This window comes from Cadophora gregata, assembly GCF_030347475.1.
Source record: "Cadophora gregata isolate MNR1 chromosome Unknown scaffold_1, whole genome shotgun sequence".
NCBI lineage: Eukaryota > Fungi > Ascomycota > Leotiomycetes > Helotiales > Ploettnerulaceae > Cadophora > Cadophora gregata.
In genome coordinates, this window is record NW_026695924.1 from 1931570 (window position 1) to 1949893 (window position 18324).

Below are 18324 nucleotides of genomic sequence, written 5' to 3' on the forward strand. Positions count from 1 at the left end.
ACTCTCTCACTTCGACTCGAACCGACTTCATGGACGGCGATGCTTTTCACCGCCCTCATCTCCTCACCCGCATCGCAGCATTGAAAGCTTGTTCTGGGAGGTCTTCGCGCCATGTCCATGTCTATGTTAAAAGGTACAGTAGGATAGCACTGCACCGCTAGCTTGGGTTAGGACGGACCTGAGAAGTATCACTTCTGGAGGGGTACCTTGTTAGCTCGGGAAAGTGAAAGTGCGATTGTTTATTTAGCTACCAGCTACTTCTTTCTCGTTTTATTTCTCACGTTTAACCTAACACCCAAGTCCTCTTTCCCCAGCATCGAATAGTTGCATCCACCTACCTCGCTCTTGATTTGAATCAACGCCTCACTTTCTCATTTAGAACCACTCGGACTCTCACAATCCTCCGCAGCAATGCCTTCCTTCTCCATTCTCAGCGCTGGCCTTGTAGCCGCTCTCCTCGTGAGCCAGACCTCTGCGCATTTCCTCCTCAACTACCCAGAAACCATTGGATTCGACGATGACTGTAAGTGTTTACTTTCTTTACCCAATAATTGCATAGACAGTGCGGTCTTCCATATTCCGGATTTCCCATGTGGCTACATACCTTTTTCACCAGGCAACAAAGAAACAAGGGCAAGCCAAATATAAACATGAGATTCATCAGGAAAAGAACAAATCTCAAACAAAGCTAACAAATTGAATCCAGCGGAATCGACAGCCCCTTGCGGCAGCTTCACAGTCGACTTCTCCACAGACAACATCACCGAGTTCCACGTCGCCGGCGACACTATTGCTCTCCGCAGCACCCACCCCGACACGAAATGGCTATTCCGCGCCACAGTCGGAACAGCAGACTCTGGAAACTGGACTGCGCTCTCACCAGTGATTCAGCAGAGCAGTCTCGGCAGCTTCTGTAGAAAGGATATTACAGTTCCCGAATCGTTTGTTGGCCAGAATGGAACGATTGGCGTTGCGGCGAATGGCCCAGATGGTGTCTTATACCAGGTATGCTAGTGTCCATGCAGATATCCCTTCCGTGGCCAGTCTATTGTGTCACCTGTCTGAGTCTAGTTGCTGACATCTGTATCCCTACAGTGTGCAGCAGTCTCCTTTGTAGCAGGCGCAGCTACTGGGGTTCCATCCACGTGCAGCAACTCGTCAGGCGTGACCGGTTCTTATACCAGCGATCCTGTCCTTGCAGCCCTATTGACTACAAGTACAACAACCGATAACACCACGTCTACAGAGCCTTCCTCAACTTCTGGAACATCTGCTGCGACTTCCAGCTCGGCTGCGAATGCGAATGCGCTGTTGGGTTCCTCATACTCGGGCCTTGGATCGCTCATTTGGGTAGGAGTAATTGGATCGGCTACTTTCTTAGCGTGTCTTTTGTAGAGGGATGACCTGTTTATCGGATCTTTGTAATTAGTACATAAAATTTGAATGCTAGAGGACCAAAATTGTCAATAGGGTTTCGTGGGATGTAAGATGTAGGAGTTCTGAGATTCATATATCTTCCGCATTGCTACAATCAGCGAATTGGCTCTACAAATGATTCATAATACACGACTAGATTAATGTAAACAACTCTAGCATGTGAAGTGAATATGTACTGCAAATATTACATGTACCGTCAGTCGATTGACAAATCGAGCCAGGAACTCACACATCCTTTCCAAGTCCGAGTATTTACCCTCTACCCTTTGACCGAGAACGCCCCGTTTGCTGTATATCAGCTTCTTCCTCACATTATTAACAAACACCACCCAAGCGATCTCGATCCAATCTACTCCCTCTTCCCCTTCCCACCCTCAGTCCCACTCGCATTGCTTTCCAGAGTACTCTCACTCCCACCCAGCGTAAACGAAAAGTCCGTCTCCCCCACCAAATCCTTAACATCCTCCACCAACCTCCTCAAATCATCCGTCACCAGACTACTACATACCTGCAATACCGCATACGCCGAGTAACCAGGCTCCTCCACATGTCTCACATCCAGGATTCCCCTATCCAACTTCTCTAGCCTTCTGCTCAGATTGTACGGTTCGGGGAGCGGAATGTACGGCGGCAGGGCGGAACCTTGAGACACAGAGGCGGAGAGCAGGGACAGAATGGAGGTGATGGAGTGTGAGGTGGGTCCGATGCTGTCAACGAGGACGGTGAGGTCAGAGAGCCATTGGCGGCGAGTCTCGGCCCGGGTATTGGGGTAGAGGGTGCCGTCGGAGGCGGTCCAGGATTGCGTGGCGTAGGACATGAGGGAGAGGTAGTTCATGATGTTTGTGCAGCGGAGGGTGATGTTGTCGTATGTTTTCTATGAGGCGAGAGATTGTCAGCTTGCTACGAGCCAGAACTGAATTGACGTGATAACAAGTGAAGTGCGGAAAGTGGCTTTGAAGAAGATCGACTGAAGCGAGGCATACGCGTGGAAATTTTCCTCCGATTGAAAGTTCCCATTTCTGCCAATCGGCATGTTGTTTCAACGACGGAATCAACATCATCAGCTTCCCGAAAATCTTATGCCGTGCTTTCTCAAGTCTCTTCCCAGGCGAGGACTTCAAAGACATGTCGCCCTCGGTATTATGCATTCGTGCCCCAATGGTTGAGTGTACCACGCTATAGTAGTTTGCGAGAAGATAGAGGGTTGAGCCTAGGTCTTTGCGGAGCCAGCTGCGGTCGGAGAGTGGGTAGGGGAAGATGGTCCAGATGAAGGCTACGAGTGAGCCGCCTGCAACGCAGGCTAGACGGTAAGGGGCGAGCTCGTAGATGCTATATCTGTTAGTAATCTGGCAGAGATAAGGCAAGTAGAACTCACGGGTAGTATGGTTGTCCAGATGCAGAAGCTGTTCAATAGTCAGCCTACTTCACTACCCCTTGCAAATTATAGCTAACGGGAAACATACCAGCGGCAATCCCTATCTTCCTAACTTGCAGTTCATATCCAACAATCAAGACCTGAGTAACAATACAAACCAAGAAAACGGATATGAAGCGAGGAAACTTGATGAAGAAGTACATCTCGAGGAAGATGAATAGCCAGAGGAAGACTATGATTCCGGGAGTCTTCTCATCGACAATGTACCACATGATCAGGGAGAATATCATGGCGAGAAGAGTGCCACCAACGCGAGCTAGGAAACCGAATATGGATTGTCCGCTTGTCATGGTCATTCCAATGGCCTGTAACCTGTAAGTGAGGAATAAATTTAAACATCTTCGGGAGAATCTACTTACAATGATGATCATGGCCCATACAAGTCGTTGCTCAATGAAGAATCTCTGTGTCTCTTTCAAGAATGCAATAATGCCTCTGGAACCAAATTAGTATTTGCCAATGTGAAGGATGCTGGGAAAATGGAGACTAACACGGTCAATGTCGCACAACTTAAGGTAGCAAAGTCAGTAAAGCTTTCTGGAATATAGGACTTCAGCGAACACTCACGCAACTCTGAATCCAAATGAGGATTCTGTGGAGCCCAGAAAATGGGAGATGGTGCGTATTCCATTCCCAAACTTCTGCCAAGCATTCTGGGGAGGGAGATGCTCGGGTCTTTCTTCGGATTGAATCCCGAGCCCATGTATATCATGTTGTTGCCAGCCTCTAGAGAGTCCGGAGTATGGGTATCGAGCGACACATCTTCCTTCCCAATCCCCATAATCCACTTCTTCAGTCTCTTTTGGCCAGGACTAATCAGCCGCTTCTTCGCCATAGTGCCATCCGCAACCTTCCGGTCTGCGAACTTGATCAGATCCGAGATTGCCAAACCAGTTGAATAGAGTAGATGCTCAAGGTAGAGAATGAGATAGAGTTGTTGCTGGTCCCGTCTATGCTTGGACTCGTCCTCGGTCCATGTCTCATTTGCGCTGGGTGAGCTGACAGAGTCGAATTGAGCTTCATTGAGACCTTTCTGTCTAGCCCAGGCCTTCAGAGTCGCGCCTCGGCCGCTGTAGAAGTCTAGCATCTTCTTATCTAGATACTCTCCGAATTTAGGATCTCCAGGGATGGGATCGCCCCCTTTCGCTTCGACATCTGCACCTTTCTTGGCTTTGGGTTTCGAGACGAGTTCGAGCGACAGAGCAGCATGCTGGAGGCCTTCGTCCATAGCTGCTGTGACCTATAGCCAGTAAGTAAGATTTCGACAAATGTTGAATGAGCTCCCAGCCCTAAATAGCATCAAATCAATACTTACCACAGCAAAAGGCTCATGTAGAGTCTTCATAATCTCATTCCAAGTCTTCTTCTCTTCCTCCTTATCCCTCTCGTGGCATTTCTCCCACGCTTCAATATCATTGAACTTCGAACCAGGAACATCCACCCATCCCCGTCGTTCAGCAATTCTCTCGAAAATATCAGTAATCGTGCTCATGCCAATCATTGGAATGAGTATGCCACGAAATAAAATAAAAATCTTGTCAACATCCTTCCCATCGAGCTTCCCCCAAGCGAACTCTCGCTTAGCAAACGGCATATCACCGTAAAGCTTGCCATGAAGCCCAGTCAATGCTGCCAGGCTGGCCTTTAGTGCTTTGGCTTGGGTATTCTGTGCTGGGTGCGACTTCTCTTTTGTTTTCTTCTTCTTGCTACCATTTTGATTTTCATTTTCTTCCGTGGCTGCTTGTGGTGTTGAGAACATGTCGCTAGTTTCCAGGCTTTGCAAGTAGGCTGTTTGTGCTTTCAGAATACCTCTGACGAGTTGTATGTACCCGCTTTGCTCCTCTGTTCTCAATTAGTCTCCGATAAAGTGTCGTGGGATTGTTTAAGTACTGACTGAACACAACCGTTCTCGAGCTCACAGGAATAATGAAGAGATTGACCCCGAGTGCAATTGCAAAGGCCGTAAGAAAGCCTTCCAAAAGCTCGACAATTAGGGCTTCTCCAGCATCGATGGTGGGGAATAGAGCCCCGAAAGTGAATGCAACATTGGTAAAGATACTGTACATGATGACTGGGAACTGAAGGACTGGCATCTTGGCTCGCAAGACGTTGACAAAGCAGATATTAGAGAATAGCCAGATCGCACAAACTCTGCGACAAGTAAGTCCAAAAGACCTCAGATGCAAGGTTTGGGGAATACTGACGCAGATTGGGAAGAGCTGTAAGACGCGGTCGAACCAGCAGACGTGGTATGCTCTCTTGCTTTTACACCAGACCAAATACCCAATAGAGCAACTGCTGAGCCGATACAGATTGCAAAAGTGTCCAAAACCATCGTCTGAATGAACTTGGCTCTCGGCATGATAGCTACAGAAAGTACCGTAATGATAGGAACAAGATAACCAAGTGTTGAGAATATCCTGGCCACAGAATCAGCTTGGTAGAAAGCAATGCCTGTAGCAGCGAACATTGATCAGTAAATCAACCAAATTACGAGCAGAAGTCACCTTTGTAGGCTCACCAATCGTCGGCGGAATTGACCCTCTATGAATGTCAGTATATTCTTTGTATCATATCGAGAATCCAGCTCCCAACACTCACTTAAACATCATCATTACAGTTCCCATATCCAATCCCAATTTCCCCCATAGTTCCTTGACTTTCGACGGCTGCTTCTTCTTCTCCTCAACAATTTTATCTCCAGATGAGACTTTCTCTGTTTTTGAGCCCGCTGGGCTTCGGACCTCTGGAGCTTTCGCATCTTGAGCATTCAGTAAGCCGTTCATATTTCCATCCATGCTCTGCTTATCTTGACCACCATGTGATTCTACCTGTGGAATCCGGGTTTCAGCCGCATTGGGAGAGATATCACGTTCAGCCATGTTGACGCCGAGGCTCGGATACAACGGCGATTAGAGCCAAAATAAGATTGTCAGACTTCACACCCCGTGTAGGAATCTAGCGACAGACATCCCCGTCACAGCAGCGTAAGATATCAGAAATGTTGGCAACGTTTGCGAGATAATGAAGGGGGTGAGGGCGTCAATAGAGTTTCACGTAACGTCAGTGCCGCTGAGCTGCCGCTTGCTCTGGGATTTTAGGTCGAGGGCTAGATGTGCCACACAATGCACGCTGATTACGCTGGGGATTACGGTAGCGCCAGCGAGTGAGCTAGCGCATCGATCCAAAAAGAAGAACTTAACTTTGTGCAACATTATATTTATCAAGCGTGGATCGATGGCGGAGTTGTAGGACACAAATGAGTTGGCGAGAAGAAGATATCGAGTTTTGATCTTATTACCAGCTGGGATTGAGAAAGTTCTTTTACCAGCGAGGATGTTCTTTGCAAGGCGTCAGGCAGGCTTGATAGGGATTATACGACATGGATAAAGAATGCCACTAGAAGATCCACGAAGGAAATTTTCTGCTGAGCACAGTTCATAATAATATAGGATATCTAACAATATAAACTCTTCTCAATTCAGAAACCCCTGCCGACTGTCCAGTCGATATCCAACTCCAGTGAAAGGCACAGACCATGACCCGGTCTCCAGGAAAGTGAACTCCCACATAAGTACCCAAGTAATCTATCTAAGCCAAAGCATTGGGCTGGCGAAGAAGTAGAAAAATCCTCCAAGTCTATACCCAAGTTGCGCCCCTACCAAAACCCCTATCTTACAGACCTTGTTCATAGTGTTGGAGCTCGTTTGAGACCTTTGCAAAACTTTAGGAAGAGACGATCTCTGAAATGAACATGCTTGATGCCCTTAGGTCGCCGGCGAGCAAATTCGTCGATGGCCACTTGGACGTCGTAGCCAAGTCTTTCAACAAGGTAGCACACGATAAAATAACCGGTGCGGTTGAAACCGTAATGACAGTGTACTCCGATATACCAGTCCTCTGTCCAGCTCTCTTTCTCTGCTCTGATCTTTTGTTCCTCAACCAGACGGTCGATCACAGCAATAAATTCTGAAACCTCCTCGTCACTTGGCGGAATTTTGGAGACAGTAGGGAATTTGTGATAGTGGATACCGCCCAGTTCAAGACCCCGAGGATCGTAGACGGGACTTTCGTGGGATATATCAACAATATCCTTGATTTGCGAGCCCCAGTCTTTTACAAATACTTCGGGGCAATGAGTCTCGTCAACTTCTCGTAGAGTCTTCATTGCGCGGAAAACACCAGCGATGGGTTCCGAAACAGGGGCCACCTTTTGCCACTTCTCTAAATTCTTCACGTCCCATTTTCCAGAAGTGGAGAGGAATTGTAGTTGCCAGCCTAGAGAGAGACGCGGTGAAACTTGCGAGCAGAGAAAATCTGATATGAGACCTGCCAAGATCCTGACTGTCGCTGGCTGGTAGAGCAGGGCGTGAGATGCAGGTGCGGGGAGAATAGTAGTCTTGAGCACCTTTTTTGGTCTGGTGGATTGAGGAGGAACTATTGAAAGTCCTTCCGTTGGCGTAGATGGGTCTTCGTGAGCATCTTCGAGTGGTTCTGTATTGACTGTCACAAAATCATCATCTTGGAGAGTGTCGATACGCCTTGGTGGTACTTCATTCAGCCCAATCGATGTATCGATAGGAGCTGCCGAATCAGCAACAGGCTTGCTCTCTCTATCAACCTCGATCTGCACAGGATGGGATTTTCCCATGAACGAGGCAATCTTTTCAATTTCACCGGGTTTCGTAACATTATCCGCTTCGCCAGCCACAAGGAAGACTGGCACTTCTAGTCCAGCCCAGGCAGTTTGTCCAGGTAGACCTCCCTTGGCATCTCCACGTTCGTATGAGGGCAAAGAGCCACTCGCCATCCGTCTCCAGACGGCTGTTTTACTTTGTTCATTGAATCGGTATTGTAGTTTCTTCGTTTCTTCGTCCGCATCTGCACCCACAAATCTATGAACACTTGCACTTTCAGTTCCGCCTCGTCGGTCCCATTGCCTCCACAGATTCAAGATTGGACCAGGAACCCAGAGGAGTTTTCTGACGAGCGTGACTTGGTCCGCCGAGGGCGGTTCTGCTTTCGGGCAGATTGCTACCAAGCCTACGACATGATCCGAGAGTCTTGTGGCATGATTCGAGGCTCTGGTTGCTATCAGTGCGGCCAGGGAGCAACCCATGCTATGTCCAATTAAGACAACTCCTTGAGTATTATTCTTCTCTCGATGATCCTCGATTATGATCTCGAGCAATTCGGCCAAAGTCTCAGTTGTGTATGCATCCCAGGATTTGGGTTGAAATCCAGAAATGCCGCACCCAGGGAGGTCTATAGCAAGGCATGATGCTAGGTTGACCAAACTTGTGAGCAAGGGATGAAATTGAGCGACCGATCCACCCAGCCCATGTATAAACACGAGAAGAGGAAGAGGCGACGGGTCTGTTGGAAGCTTATCGGCTTGAGGATGACGGCGGAAGAAGATTCGTAGCTTGGGATAGGTATAGCGATTTGTCGTGTATGATTTAAATTCCGAATGCTTCTTCAAAAGCCCTGGATCGGTAGAGCTAGCATCTGTTATAGTCAATAACGTCTCCATGGTCGGTCAGTATATGAAAACTTGCCATTGTCATCTAAAATCGGGCCTGTCGTATCTTCGTTCTGCGAGGATAGAGCAGAGCTCGACGATGCAGATGTGCTTTCCTTCCGGATCCTTCGAGCCCACCAAACTCCAGGTAATACAGAGCACAATGTGAGGATCTGAGCCATTTCCCACAAGCTGAATGCCCCCTGAGATATCTTCGGATACAGCTTCTGGAAGCTGGAGACTATTGTCTGCAGTCGCAGCCCACTTGCGATCGACTCCAAGGGCTGCACTGTCACCTCAACGAAGTACAAAAGACATGTTGACAGCTGGGCCAGCGAAGGCATATCTAAGCCAGACCAAGAAGCAACAAGCCCAGGCGCGTTTTTGCTTTTGGTCAACAACAGGATCTTGCGACGGTGCGCTCCACGGAGGGCTCCTACGCTCCCGTTAATTTCTTAACCTCGTTGGACCTTGACTTTCTGTGTAGCATTGAAACAAACGTGGCCTTGCCGGAGAATATGCCTGGCCGTCTATATCAAGCTTCGTGGGAAAGGATGGTTCGTGGTGACCGGCTCTTGAACAACCTGGGAAGCAGCGTGCGTCATTCTGGCTGCGCTATTGGCGATTCAGGTACTGGTACTGGTCCTCGGGCAGCAACATGGACAGGCTGATTTCCAAGGGAGAAAGGTAGAGGGCTCAACGATCTTGAAATGCCAGGCCGGTACCTCCTCGTACTTGCTCGCAATGAAATGAGCTGCCATTGCAACCACCTAAAGAAAAGTCAGCCTCACTTGCCATTTCCCGTCCAAACCTCGGCGCAAGTTGGCGGGATGCTTGACAGTCGGATGCAACCGTGCTGGCGTAGGTATTTTGGGGCAAAAGCGCACAGTCGATAACAGTGCTGCTATCTTTGATAATCCCACCCCGCTAACATCCGCATCCAAACAGATTAGAGCTGCAAGCGAAAGTCAACAAGAGTATCGGATTCTCGGCGTGTCCTTAAAAGAGTACGTTTGTGACCAGAGACAGTAGTACTCCGCTCCGCTTCGCTCTTGAAAAGCACCTTCAAGTAACTTACCGACAGAAAGAGGAGGCTTTGGACTGGAGCGGTGGGCCTTGTAATCAGCCAATAGAGCCACTCCTATTTGTGATAACGATGGGAGAGATTCACAAGTTCTGGATGGCTTTGGGTGCCTCAAGTGGCATAAGGAGCTGTTTGCAAAGTGCAGCAAAAAGATTCAAAGGCTCTGGATCAATCGAACGAATCTCATCAATTCCCCCGAAAGGACCGAGGTTGAGTTACCTCGAGATCCCTGTTCCTGCAGATATCCTTTTCGATTCTCTATCTGTGTTTCCTTGCATGAAGATATCGCTGCCCCGGATGCACATGACATTCCATTGGCATAGTTTTCCTATGTTTTGATATCGCCGATGGCGGAGCCATTATCATGATTTTCGACTGCCCCATTGGCAACTGATGAGAACTTGACGAGGCACTGCTGGCGCTGGTTCCCCGAGACCCCTCAATTATCGGGAACGATCCTTTAGTGGGGCATTCCACCACTTCGAAGCTTTGGATTTGGTACCGCTCAAGCATGTCACCGCAAGTTTCAGTTGTCCGTTCTACTTAAACTTTCAATATTCTCTTCTCCTATAAATCTTCAATCTATCCTCTTGACAATAAAAAACTCTTCTTTTTGTTGAAGGGTCGTTCGAATTCTGAGTTCCTCCCCTCACCCCCTCCCCATACCCCGGATTTGTTCCCTAACTACCACAAAAGAACGCTTCATCATGGCCGAAAACAATGTACATGTACCTGAGAAGCCACGATACATCAATTTCCCGTCTTTGGAACCTGGTACAATCATCGATGGAAAGCAGGCTCTGAATCGGTGGTCATATGAAATAACCAGAGGTGGAAGCTTCTTCCCAGCTTTTCATTTTTGTACTGAGCTTTCTAGAACATGATTTCCCTGGAGCTCAAGCGATGCTTTATGCAGCCGGTGTTCCAAATCGAGACATGATGAAGACAGCACCTCAAGTTGGGTGAGTTTGGAAACATCAAAGATGATAGATGGTTGGTTGTTAATCGGCCAAGCATCGCGACTGTCTGGTGGGAAGGAAATCCTTGCAAGTAAGTAAAGAGTAGATAAGAGTGTAGTGTAGTTCTAATCTGTACTACAGTACTCATCTACACGACCTCGGGAAGATTGTCAAGGACGCTGTCCAGAAGCAGGGCATGCTCGGCTGGCAGTTCAACACGATTGGAGTCAGTGATGCGATTACCATGGGATCGGATGGTAGGATAATCGGTCAAACAAAACCTTTGATGTGATATTGACAAATTGGCAAGGCATGAGATTCTCCCTTCAGAGCCGAGAGATCATCGCCGACAGCATAGAAACAGTCACGTGTGCCCAGCACCATGATGCTGTAAGTATACTATCTATAAGAGGTTGTTGACCAGTTAAGTCAAACGTGGGAGTATTCTTCCATATATTTCATGTCCTTTCTTGTGCTCACGCTAGCTTCGCAAGGAAAAATACTGACTATCCGCTTATGATAGAATATTTCCATTCCAGGCTGCGATAAGAACAGTGAGTACCAATTTTCTTGAACCTTTTCATTTCCCTACTTAAATCCAACACTTCTTTTGCACATCGTCGCAATGGAAGAGTTACGGTGAACTTTAGACTAAGGGATCCCAGTGCCCGGTGTTATCATGGCCGCTGCAAGATTCAACAGGTATGTAAATAGTGACCGTTACTCACCAGGAAAACGACGTCAAGACAACCTGACCCTCCCCTAACTTTAATTTAGACCTTTCATAATGATATACGGTGGAACTATCAAGAAGGGATTTTCAAAGCTCCTTAACAAGGACGTCAACATCAGCACTTGTTACGAAGCTTCGGGTGCATTTGCGTATGGGAGACTCCAGGCCGCAGAGGGTGCTGGAGAGCCTGGGCGAACTCCTAGCGATGTGATGCAAGATCTCGAGGAGCACAGTTGTCCAGGTTCTGGTGCTTGTGGTGGAATGTATACTGCCAACACCATGTCTACAGCAATCGAGGCTATGGGTCTCTGCCTCCCAGGATCTTCTTCTAATCCTGCCGAGTCCCCAGCGAAGATGCGAGAATGCGTAAAAGCGGCTGAGACTATCAAGATCTGTATGGAAAAGAACATCCGAGCCAGAGACTTGATGACCAAAGAGTCTTTTGAGAATGCTCTTGTGATAACAATGGCACTTGGGTGAGTGAAAATCTACTATGGATGGTAGTGGCTAAACTTTGGTCAGAGGTTCGACAAATGGCGTTTTGCATTTTCTAGCTATGGCTGGGACTGCTGAAGTTCCGCTCTCCCTTGATGATGTTCAGCGAGTGAGCGATCGAATTCCATTTATCGCAGATCTTGCCCCAAGTGGCAAATATTTCATGGAGGATCTATACAATATTGGAGGCACCCCGGCAGTTTTGAAGCTGCTTGTAGCAGCTGGGCTCATGAATGGTGATATCCCTACCGTTACCGGAAAGACTTTGCGAGAGAACATTGAACCTTTCCCCTCATTGCCACAAGATCAAGTCATAATTCGTCCATTGTCCAACCCCATCAAAGCCACAGGGCATTTGCAGATTCTTCGAGGAAATCTTGCTCCAGGAGGAGCGGTCGCTAAGATTACCGGAAAGGAAGGACTATCGTTTACTGGCAAGGCCAAGGTGTGTCGGAACTGGTCTTTGAGTTTTTATGGTTACTAAAGTTTTCTTAGGTCTTTAACAAGGAGCACGAGCTCAACACTGCGCTCAACAAAGGACAGATTCCACATGGTGAGAATCTAGTACTCATTGTCCGTTATGAAGGCCCGAAAGGTGGTCCTGGAATGCCGGAGCAGCTCAAGGCATCTGCGGCGATCATGGGTGCTGGACTCGACAACATTGCGCTGGTGACTGATGGCAGATACTCCGGGTGAGTGCTTCCACACGCATCTCTGCCTCTTTCAGGCTGCTTCACAAAGCTCGTGGCCATGGTTCCTCTTCAGATAACATCCCTCCTCACAATCCATCTCAGAACCACCAATTGTTTGTCACGTAAACAGACGAAGCTAAACTTTCATAGGGCAAGTCACGGCTTTATCGTTGGCCATGTCGTACCTGAAGCTGCTGGTAAGTTTCTTAAAGGCTCATACAGTTTTCTGAACTAATCTTCACTAGTCGGCGGTCCAATCGCTCTGGTTCAAGACGGAGATGTCGTGACTATCTCTGCCGAAACAAACACTTTGAGTATGGACGTGAGTGATGAAGAAATCGCGATTCGTTTGAAGGCTTGGAAACCCCCTAGAACCCCTGTGAACCGTGGAGCTCTGGCAAAGTATGCAAAGCTTGTTGGTTCTGCTTCTTACGGAGCGATGACAGACCAATTCTAGAAACAGAGAGCGGACGCAAGTCTGAAGTAGCTAGATTCGTAGCCGAACAATGGAGCTTTTGACACTCATCCGACAAATAATTAATTGGTAAAAGGGCGCTGTGTTTCGTGAAGTCAACTTCTAAGGTACCTACAATTGTTGTTTGGGGCCTAGAAGATAAGCGAAGATTACGACTTCTCTCAAGCATCTGGAGATGAAACGAACAGAACAGGACGTAAAGACTCCATGTACTGAAAGAAACTTACAATGTAATGGAGGTACTTCCCTAGCTGGATTATTTACTCTTCAATTGTATGCTGCTGCAAGACGTAGGATAAAAAGAACCTTGAGAGGATTTGTTGGCTCCTTGATTACCTAATGAAGTTTAGCTTATTTCGAGCTTCGAGCTCCGAGCTCCAAGCTTCAATCGTTTCTCAAACAACAGCAACAATCAACCTTCTCCTGTCCGTCATTGCCTAACACGCCAAACGTTGGTTTTCTGGTCATATCATAATGTCTAAACTCCGCGCCTCCAGTCGACCAACGATCCGCGAATTGTCAGCATTCCTCCTCTCACCACCGGCTCGACAGCAATCTACACACTGCATCTCGCACCTTGCCCGTTCCTCGAAAGCACTTCGCAAGAATGCTCTTTCACTTCCAAGCCGCCAAATATACCGCTCCATATCTCTCTCGTCCTCTAATCTCGCCTCTCCCAAATCCAAAAGCCGCGATCGTGGTCCCGCATCCACCGAAGATACGCAGACGGACTTCGCAGCTCTGAACGTACTGGGCAACACGCCTGCTCCGAGCACGAGTATAGACGCTTGTTTGTGGGATGGTTTCCACTTGGACAGTGGGGTAAAAATTGGTGGTGGGACAGGTGTGCTACTCGTGGCGGGTGAGGCATTTGCGTGGAGGCCATGGGAGTCGCCTGTTCCCAGTGGGAAGACTTTGAGTCTGGTGAACGAGAAAGGGCAATGGGAGGTCGGTGATGAGGCTTGGGGGCTGTTGGGACTGGTTTGGCCAAAGCCTGGTGCGTTCAATCTGTTTACTATACAAAATCAGCATTACTAGGGGCATATTATTAACTTGTGGTGCAGATTTATTAATTCTCGGGTTGGGCAAAGACATGAGGCCAATATCTCCACGGACGAGGCAGTTCATTAATAGCTTGGGGATCCGTGTCGATATATCGGATACGAGAAATGCGGCTGCACAGTTCAATTTACTAGCCACAGAGCGAGGTATTTCAACGATTGCGGCAGCACTTATACCAATGGGATTCCGGGAAGGCGTGGGTATTATTAGTGGAGATAATTGAGTATACCGAGAAGCTTCCAATTATCAGTAATCGCAAAGCAACTCTGACGGACAACACTATTCTATGAATTAGAGTTATGCTGCAAATCTTGGCATGCAATAAGTGCTACTTAGATGCCTCTTTGTGGGGGAATGTGTTGCAGCACAGGATTGTATAACGAGGCATTTAAGCAGATACCAGCGATTTATATACTCCATTGGGTCAATCGTAAAGTCAAGTGGCCTATTAATATCAGCAATGTTAGTGTTCAGTCGACCCAGTCAATACAGTCAGCTCGTTTTCTCTACCAGTGTAGAGACAATGGACCCCGGTGTGGTAAATCTCGCTCCCATCTCTAATTGAGTTCTGATTGGTCAATGGTCCAATTTACTCATTGAAGTTTTTATTCCACACCAAAGACTCGGAAAGGGCTGTGTGAGTGTTGCAAGGAGAATGGATGTAGGCATGGTATGGATCAATTATTACTTGAGAACCACAGTAGACCTACCATTTGGAGGCTAGAAGGCAAGGTAAGAATTCGCATCCATTGACTAGGCAGCGACCAGTGCTGACAGTGAGAAGTGGATATGGAAGAGAGCACTGTAATGAAGCTCTCCATGATTATACCACGACGAAGACAATTCGTATATCAAGTGGACTTGGGACAGTCCCTTCTTGGAGGGCTGTGACGGACGTGCTCACAGAATCGAAAATAGTTGAGAACTTTGAATTATCGCTGTAAACAAGAGAACGGCAACACCTAAGACAATTTCAAGCGACCATTTTATGTTCGTTTTGAATTTTAACGCGTCTTTTCACCTCTCTAGGTTACTCTTTGCAGACAAAATCTGCCCTAATTCGGTAGGTGGTGGAGGTATGTAAGTCCAAACCGACCCAAATATGTTGTTGACTACCAGAAGATTAATTCAAAGACCTGGGCTTCCAATATACCGAACCTTTAAAACTAAAAGCAGGAGCTAGATCTTCTACTGTATTGCTCTATTGTTTTCAAGTCCTTCGTTGAGTTAGCTCCTTGAACCCCAAGTATTGTCCTCTATGATACGTGGGGCGCAGAGTTCTCACTGTTCATATACTTCCTGTGACTTTGCGTCGACAAGTATCACTTGTGCAACGGAGCAATATATAAGAACCTTGCTCGGAGATTTTATGCACCTCTCTACATGTACATCATGAATTTTACTCTTTCCCCTTGACATTAGGAGAGAGGGACTATCAAGTCATACGTCATCGCCAATTCCATTTCAGTCAATCCGAAATCCTTTAACCGTGTCCTTTTCCCCTCTCCCTTTCCCTTTCCAGCTGGCTTGATCCTTGCCCAAATGAACAATGAAAACATCGAAAGCAATTAACTCCTCGCAGAGAGAACCCCATAGTCCCACAAACATAATCGAGATCCGCACCAACAATCACTCAGGAGGCCAATCCGCTAGTACGGTCTTGCTCCGCACTGTTGCATATCACTATATCCGTGAACCCTGCAATACGTTGAAGTAAATAGAAGAAAGCGCAACCCCTAGAAAATATAGTCTAACAATCCATCCATCAATTCTCGTCTATTTCAGCCAAGCCAGATGTGAGAAACTGGGACCGGGTCTCCAAATTCTCAGCATTGGTCATTCAAAAGAGACAGCTGAAGTAATCCATGGCAAGCCCAGCTATAGACTCATCGAGGGTAGAGTTCTAAAACTTAGAGTAGCGAGCCTTTTTGCCGAGACTCGGGGACACTTCTCCTTGTGCTCGTCGTTTTCTCTCTCGTTCTTTCTTTAGTAACTTAGCCTGACGAGATGCTTCTGCTCCAAAGGGACTGCTATTGTGTGATGTGCTGCCAGAGGAATATCGATCTTGATTGGGGGTCTTAGCGTTAATCGACTCAGTCTTTCTTTGACTGCTGCTTGGCGGTTGGTAATCAGAAATGTCAGAGTCCGAGTCCTGGCTACGACTACCCACGAGTAGAGCATTAGCTGGCTGATAAGAGAAGCTGTGTATACGACGTTTTTGTGTCAAAGTCGATGTTTTAGTGACCGTAGAGGATCCGGTGGATGGAGGAGTTAATTGTTGTTGTTTGGACTTCGCTTGTTTCTCGGGCGTGTTTGGATTTCCTCGAATAACAACCGCAAATGTGCTTTTAGTCTTTTCAACGGTCTTTTGTCTCTCTAAAACCTCCACCTCCTCCTCTCCATCCTCCTCGAACTCTGCATCTTCCATATCAGGTTCGGATCTGTCGTCGTCATTGACTTGGGCATAGCGAGAGAATGTGACCCATCCATGCTTGCTTCGTTCCAGTTGAAGCTCGCCGAGTGTCGGGATAACACGAATGTGGAAGATGATTCTAGTATAGTCCTCAATGAGTTTCTTGATCTCTAAGCACTTCTTACATGGGGCTCGGGTGAGGAATATCTCGGCCTCAATCTTCTCATCATAATCCCGAAGTCGAAAGAGTTCACCAAGAAGAACTCGAACAGGCTTATCGATTCCACGTAAAACGCATAGTCTGTCACACGCATACCATAGCATCAATCTAGGTTCAACGTGTGACGCACATGCGTGGCCCTTGTCCTTCCCGTGATATTCGTCGAATGGGTGATTTGGAAAGTGGTGATTATGGAAACTACCCCAACGTTGAACCTCCTTGGTCCAAAAGTCTGAATCGAGAACATTTGGATGATTGTCTACACATTGTGTCCATCCTGGCAAAGCATACTTGAGAGGGAAGTTAGAGCCTTTATGCTGAATGAATCCAGTAACCTTGCGCCGAGTGAGGTTAGTGTTTCCTTGCAAGACTTCAACTGGGCGAAGGACGTAAAGTCGTCTACCAGGTCCCAGATGAGCGAAGTATTGGTTATAGAATTGGATAGTATCGGGTAGCTCCCTACTATATGCGAGGGTAGAAGTCGAGCTTGATGGAGAGAGCAAAGCTGAAATTGTTGCACAATGATCTTGAAGTTGAATCGAACTATTATCGTTGCGCGATGCTACATGTTGAAGGATGCCCTTCACGTCTGCTTGGGCACCAAGCGAAGTGAGTATTTTGGCAGCTTTCTCGAGTCCTCTGAGAACCTCTTTCTCTCTACTAGCATTAGGCGGTTGCTTCTGGCGATGCTTTGGGACAAGTTGCTGGGCATTTCCAAGCTCATCCTCGGAGTCCTCTGGGGTTTCTACTATTGCTGTCTTTGCAGTTTTAGACTGCTTCACCTGCTTAGACTTCTTTGTCTTCGACTTTTGCTTTCTTGGCTTGTTGTAGTTTGGTGGAGCTTGAGATTGTTGAAGAGGTGGAGCAGGCTCATCATCGGAATCAGAGATATCGATCATGACTCTAAGGCTCTCGCGGGGTCCCAAGAATTGACTATGCTCAAGACGGCTGTTCTTCTTAGCTGAGCGTCGAGTCATTTTCACAGCTGTTACTTCGTCTATTAGCTAAGTGATATGGTTACAATAAGGGAGGAAAAGTGAGAGCAAGAGAGGTGACGACGCGTAGAAAAAGGTAAAATGACATAAAGCTTGGGAGTATAGATAGATGTGTTCGAAGAAGAACTAGATACCTTACCTTGGAAACGTGCGCCACAAATGAAGCCGCCCGTTGCTTACTTGAAGGTGTGAAAGTAGCTTCGAACTGGTGCCACAGCAAGATGGACGGAAAAGTGAAAAGAAACGAGGTGAGAAAAGGAGTTCAGTTCTATACCACTAGAGTTCGTAGTTGTGACTTATTCGGTTAACGTTGAAGCTTGGAGTGAGTTATTGAGGTGGAGTTGAATCCCAAGTGAGAACGGAAGAGAGGTATTCTTGGCAATTGTATTAGTGCAAGTTGAAAGTGAACTCTTGGCCGGTAAAACTCACCTCATATGAGTCTTGCTGTCAAGTTTCAAGCTTCAGTGACCTATTAAGCGTAGGACAGGTCACTTCTCGCTCCTGCGCATGTGCCTTGCCGACCCGCGTCCTCTCGTCTGCTCGGATTCCCAAATTTCCTGAGAAGGTGAGAGGCCTTCTGTGAGCGCGGAAGAACAATGAGGTGAGCTGATTGTGGAGAAGTTGAAAGTAGAAAAGTATGCGTCGGGGTGTGAGTTGAAGGAAGGTTGGTGGTGACCGGCGAGGCGGGAGTTGACGAAATATACTCGTTTAAATACCTCGTGGCAATACTTCCGCTGCGATAGGCAGCAGCCTCAATTAGCAAAGTAGCGTTCGTCTAGGAAAGAGATCTTGCTGAGAATTAG

At 47.4% G+C, this 18324-nt stretch overlaps 6 protein-coding genes across 6 annotated transcripts; 3 read left to right on the plus strand and 3 right to left on the minus strand.

The window, feature by feature from the left end:
• Nucleotides 1–36: 36 nt before the first annotated feature.
• On the plus strand, nucleotides 37–1573 carry ONS95_000650 (uncharacterized protein). The gene is made up of 4 exons (XM_058493815.1): nucleotides 37–133; nucleotides 380–523; nucleotides 707–1005; nucleotides 1096–1573. Exons 1-4 carry the CDS (start codon nucleotides 112–114, stop codon nucleotides 1393–1395), a joined length of 765 nt encoding a protein of 254 aa, XP_058364017.1. The 5' UTR covers nucleotides 37–111; the 3' UTR covers nucleotides 1396–1573.
• A 3820-nt stretch (nucleotides 1574–5393) lies between these two features.
• Nucleotides 5394–5754, minus strand: ONS95_000651 (uncharacterized protein; the record flags this gene model as incomplete). The annotated part of the gene is made up of 2 exons (XM_058493816.1): nucleotides 5394–5414; nucleotides 5474–5754. Coding segments are annotated over 2 exons (302 nt in total), but the record flags the coding sequence as incomplete, so codon positions are not given.
• Nucleotides 5755–6560: 806 nt separating this feature from the next.
• Nucleotides 6561–8433, minus strand: ONS95_000652 (uncharacterized protein; the record flags this gene model as incomplete). Its single annotated transcript, XM_058493817.1, has 2 exons — nucleotides 6561–8380; nucleotides 8427–8433. The coding sequence occupies 2 exons, from the start codon at nucleotides 8431–8433 to the stop codon at nucleotides 6561–6563; spliced, it is 1827 nt and encodes a 608-aa protein (XP_058364019.1).
• Nucleotides 8434–10184: 1751 nt separating this feature from the next.
• Nucleotides 10185–12813, plus strand: ONS95_000653 (uncharacterized protein; the record flags this gene model as incomplete). Its single annotated transcript, XM_058493818.1, has 12 exons — nucleotides 10185–10308; nucleotides 10355–10439; nucleotides 10492–10527; nucleotides 10578–10693; nucleotides 10747–10826; nucleotides 10960–10990; nucleotides 11102–11138; nucleotides 11214–11645; nucleotides 11692–12109; nucleotides 12160–12356; nucleotides 12507–12553; nucleotides 12602–12813. 12 exons carry the CDS (start codon nucleotides 10185–10187, stop codon nucleotides 12811–12813), a joined length of 1815 nt encoding a protein of 604 aa, XP_058364020.1.
• A 295-nt stretch (nucleotides 12814–13108) lies between these two features.
• ONS95_000654 (uncharacterized protein) lies at nucleotides 13109–14902 on the plus strand. Its single transcript, XM_058493819.1, has 3 exons — nucleotides 13109–13828; nucleotides 13896–14625; nucleotides 14678–14902. The coding sequence occupies exons 1-2, from the start codon at nucleotides 13306–13308 to the stop codon at nucleotides 14114–14116; spliced, it is 744 nt and encodes a 247-aa protein (XP_058364021.1). The 5' UTR covers nucleotides 13109–13305; the 3' UTR covers nucleotides 14117–14625; nucleotides 14678–14902.
• An 894-nt stretch (nucleotides 14903–15796) lies between these two features.
• On the minus strand, nucleotides 15797–17503 carry ONS95_000655 (uncharacterized protein; the record flags this gene model as incomplete). Its single annotated transcript, XM_058493820.1, has 1 exon — nucleotides 15797–17503. One exon carries the CDS (start codon nucleotides 17501–17503, stop codon nucleotides 15797–15799), a length of 1707 nt encoding a protein of 568 aa, XP_058364022.1.
• Nucleotides 17504–18324: the final 821 nt, after the last annotated feature.

Bases quoted from the DNA above. Each gene is read 5' to 3' on its own strand.
- ONS95_000654 (XM_058493819.1), top strand. From the start codon at position 13,306: ATGTCTAAACTCCGCGCCTCCAGTCGACCAACGATCCGCGAATTGTCA. The intron at 13,829-13,895 runs GTGCGTTCAATC...CTTGTGGTGCAG, and splicing joins ACTGGTTTGGCCAAAGCCTG to ATTTATTAATTCTCGGGTTG.
- ONS95_000650 (XM_058493815.1), top strand. From the start codon at position 112: ATGTCCATGTCTATGTTAAAAG. The intron at 134-379 runs GTACAGTAGGAT...TTTCTCATTTAG, and splicing joins GTCCATGTCTATGTTAAAAG to AACCACTCGGACTCTCACAA. The intron at 1,006-1,095 runs GTATGCTAGTGT...GTATCCCTACAG, and splicing joins CAGATGGTGTCTTATACCAG to TGTGCAGCAGTCTCCTTTGT.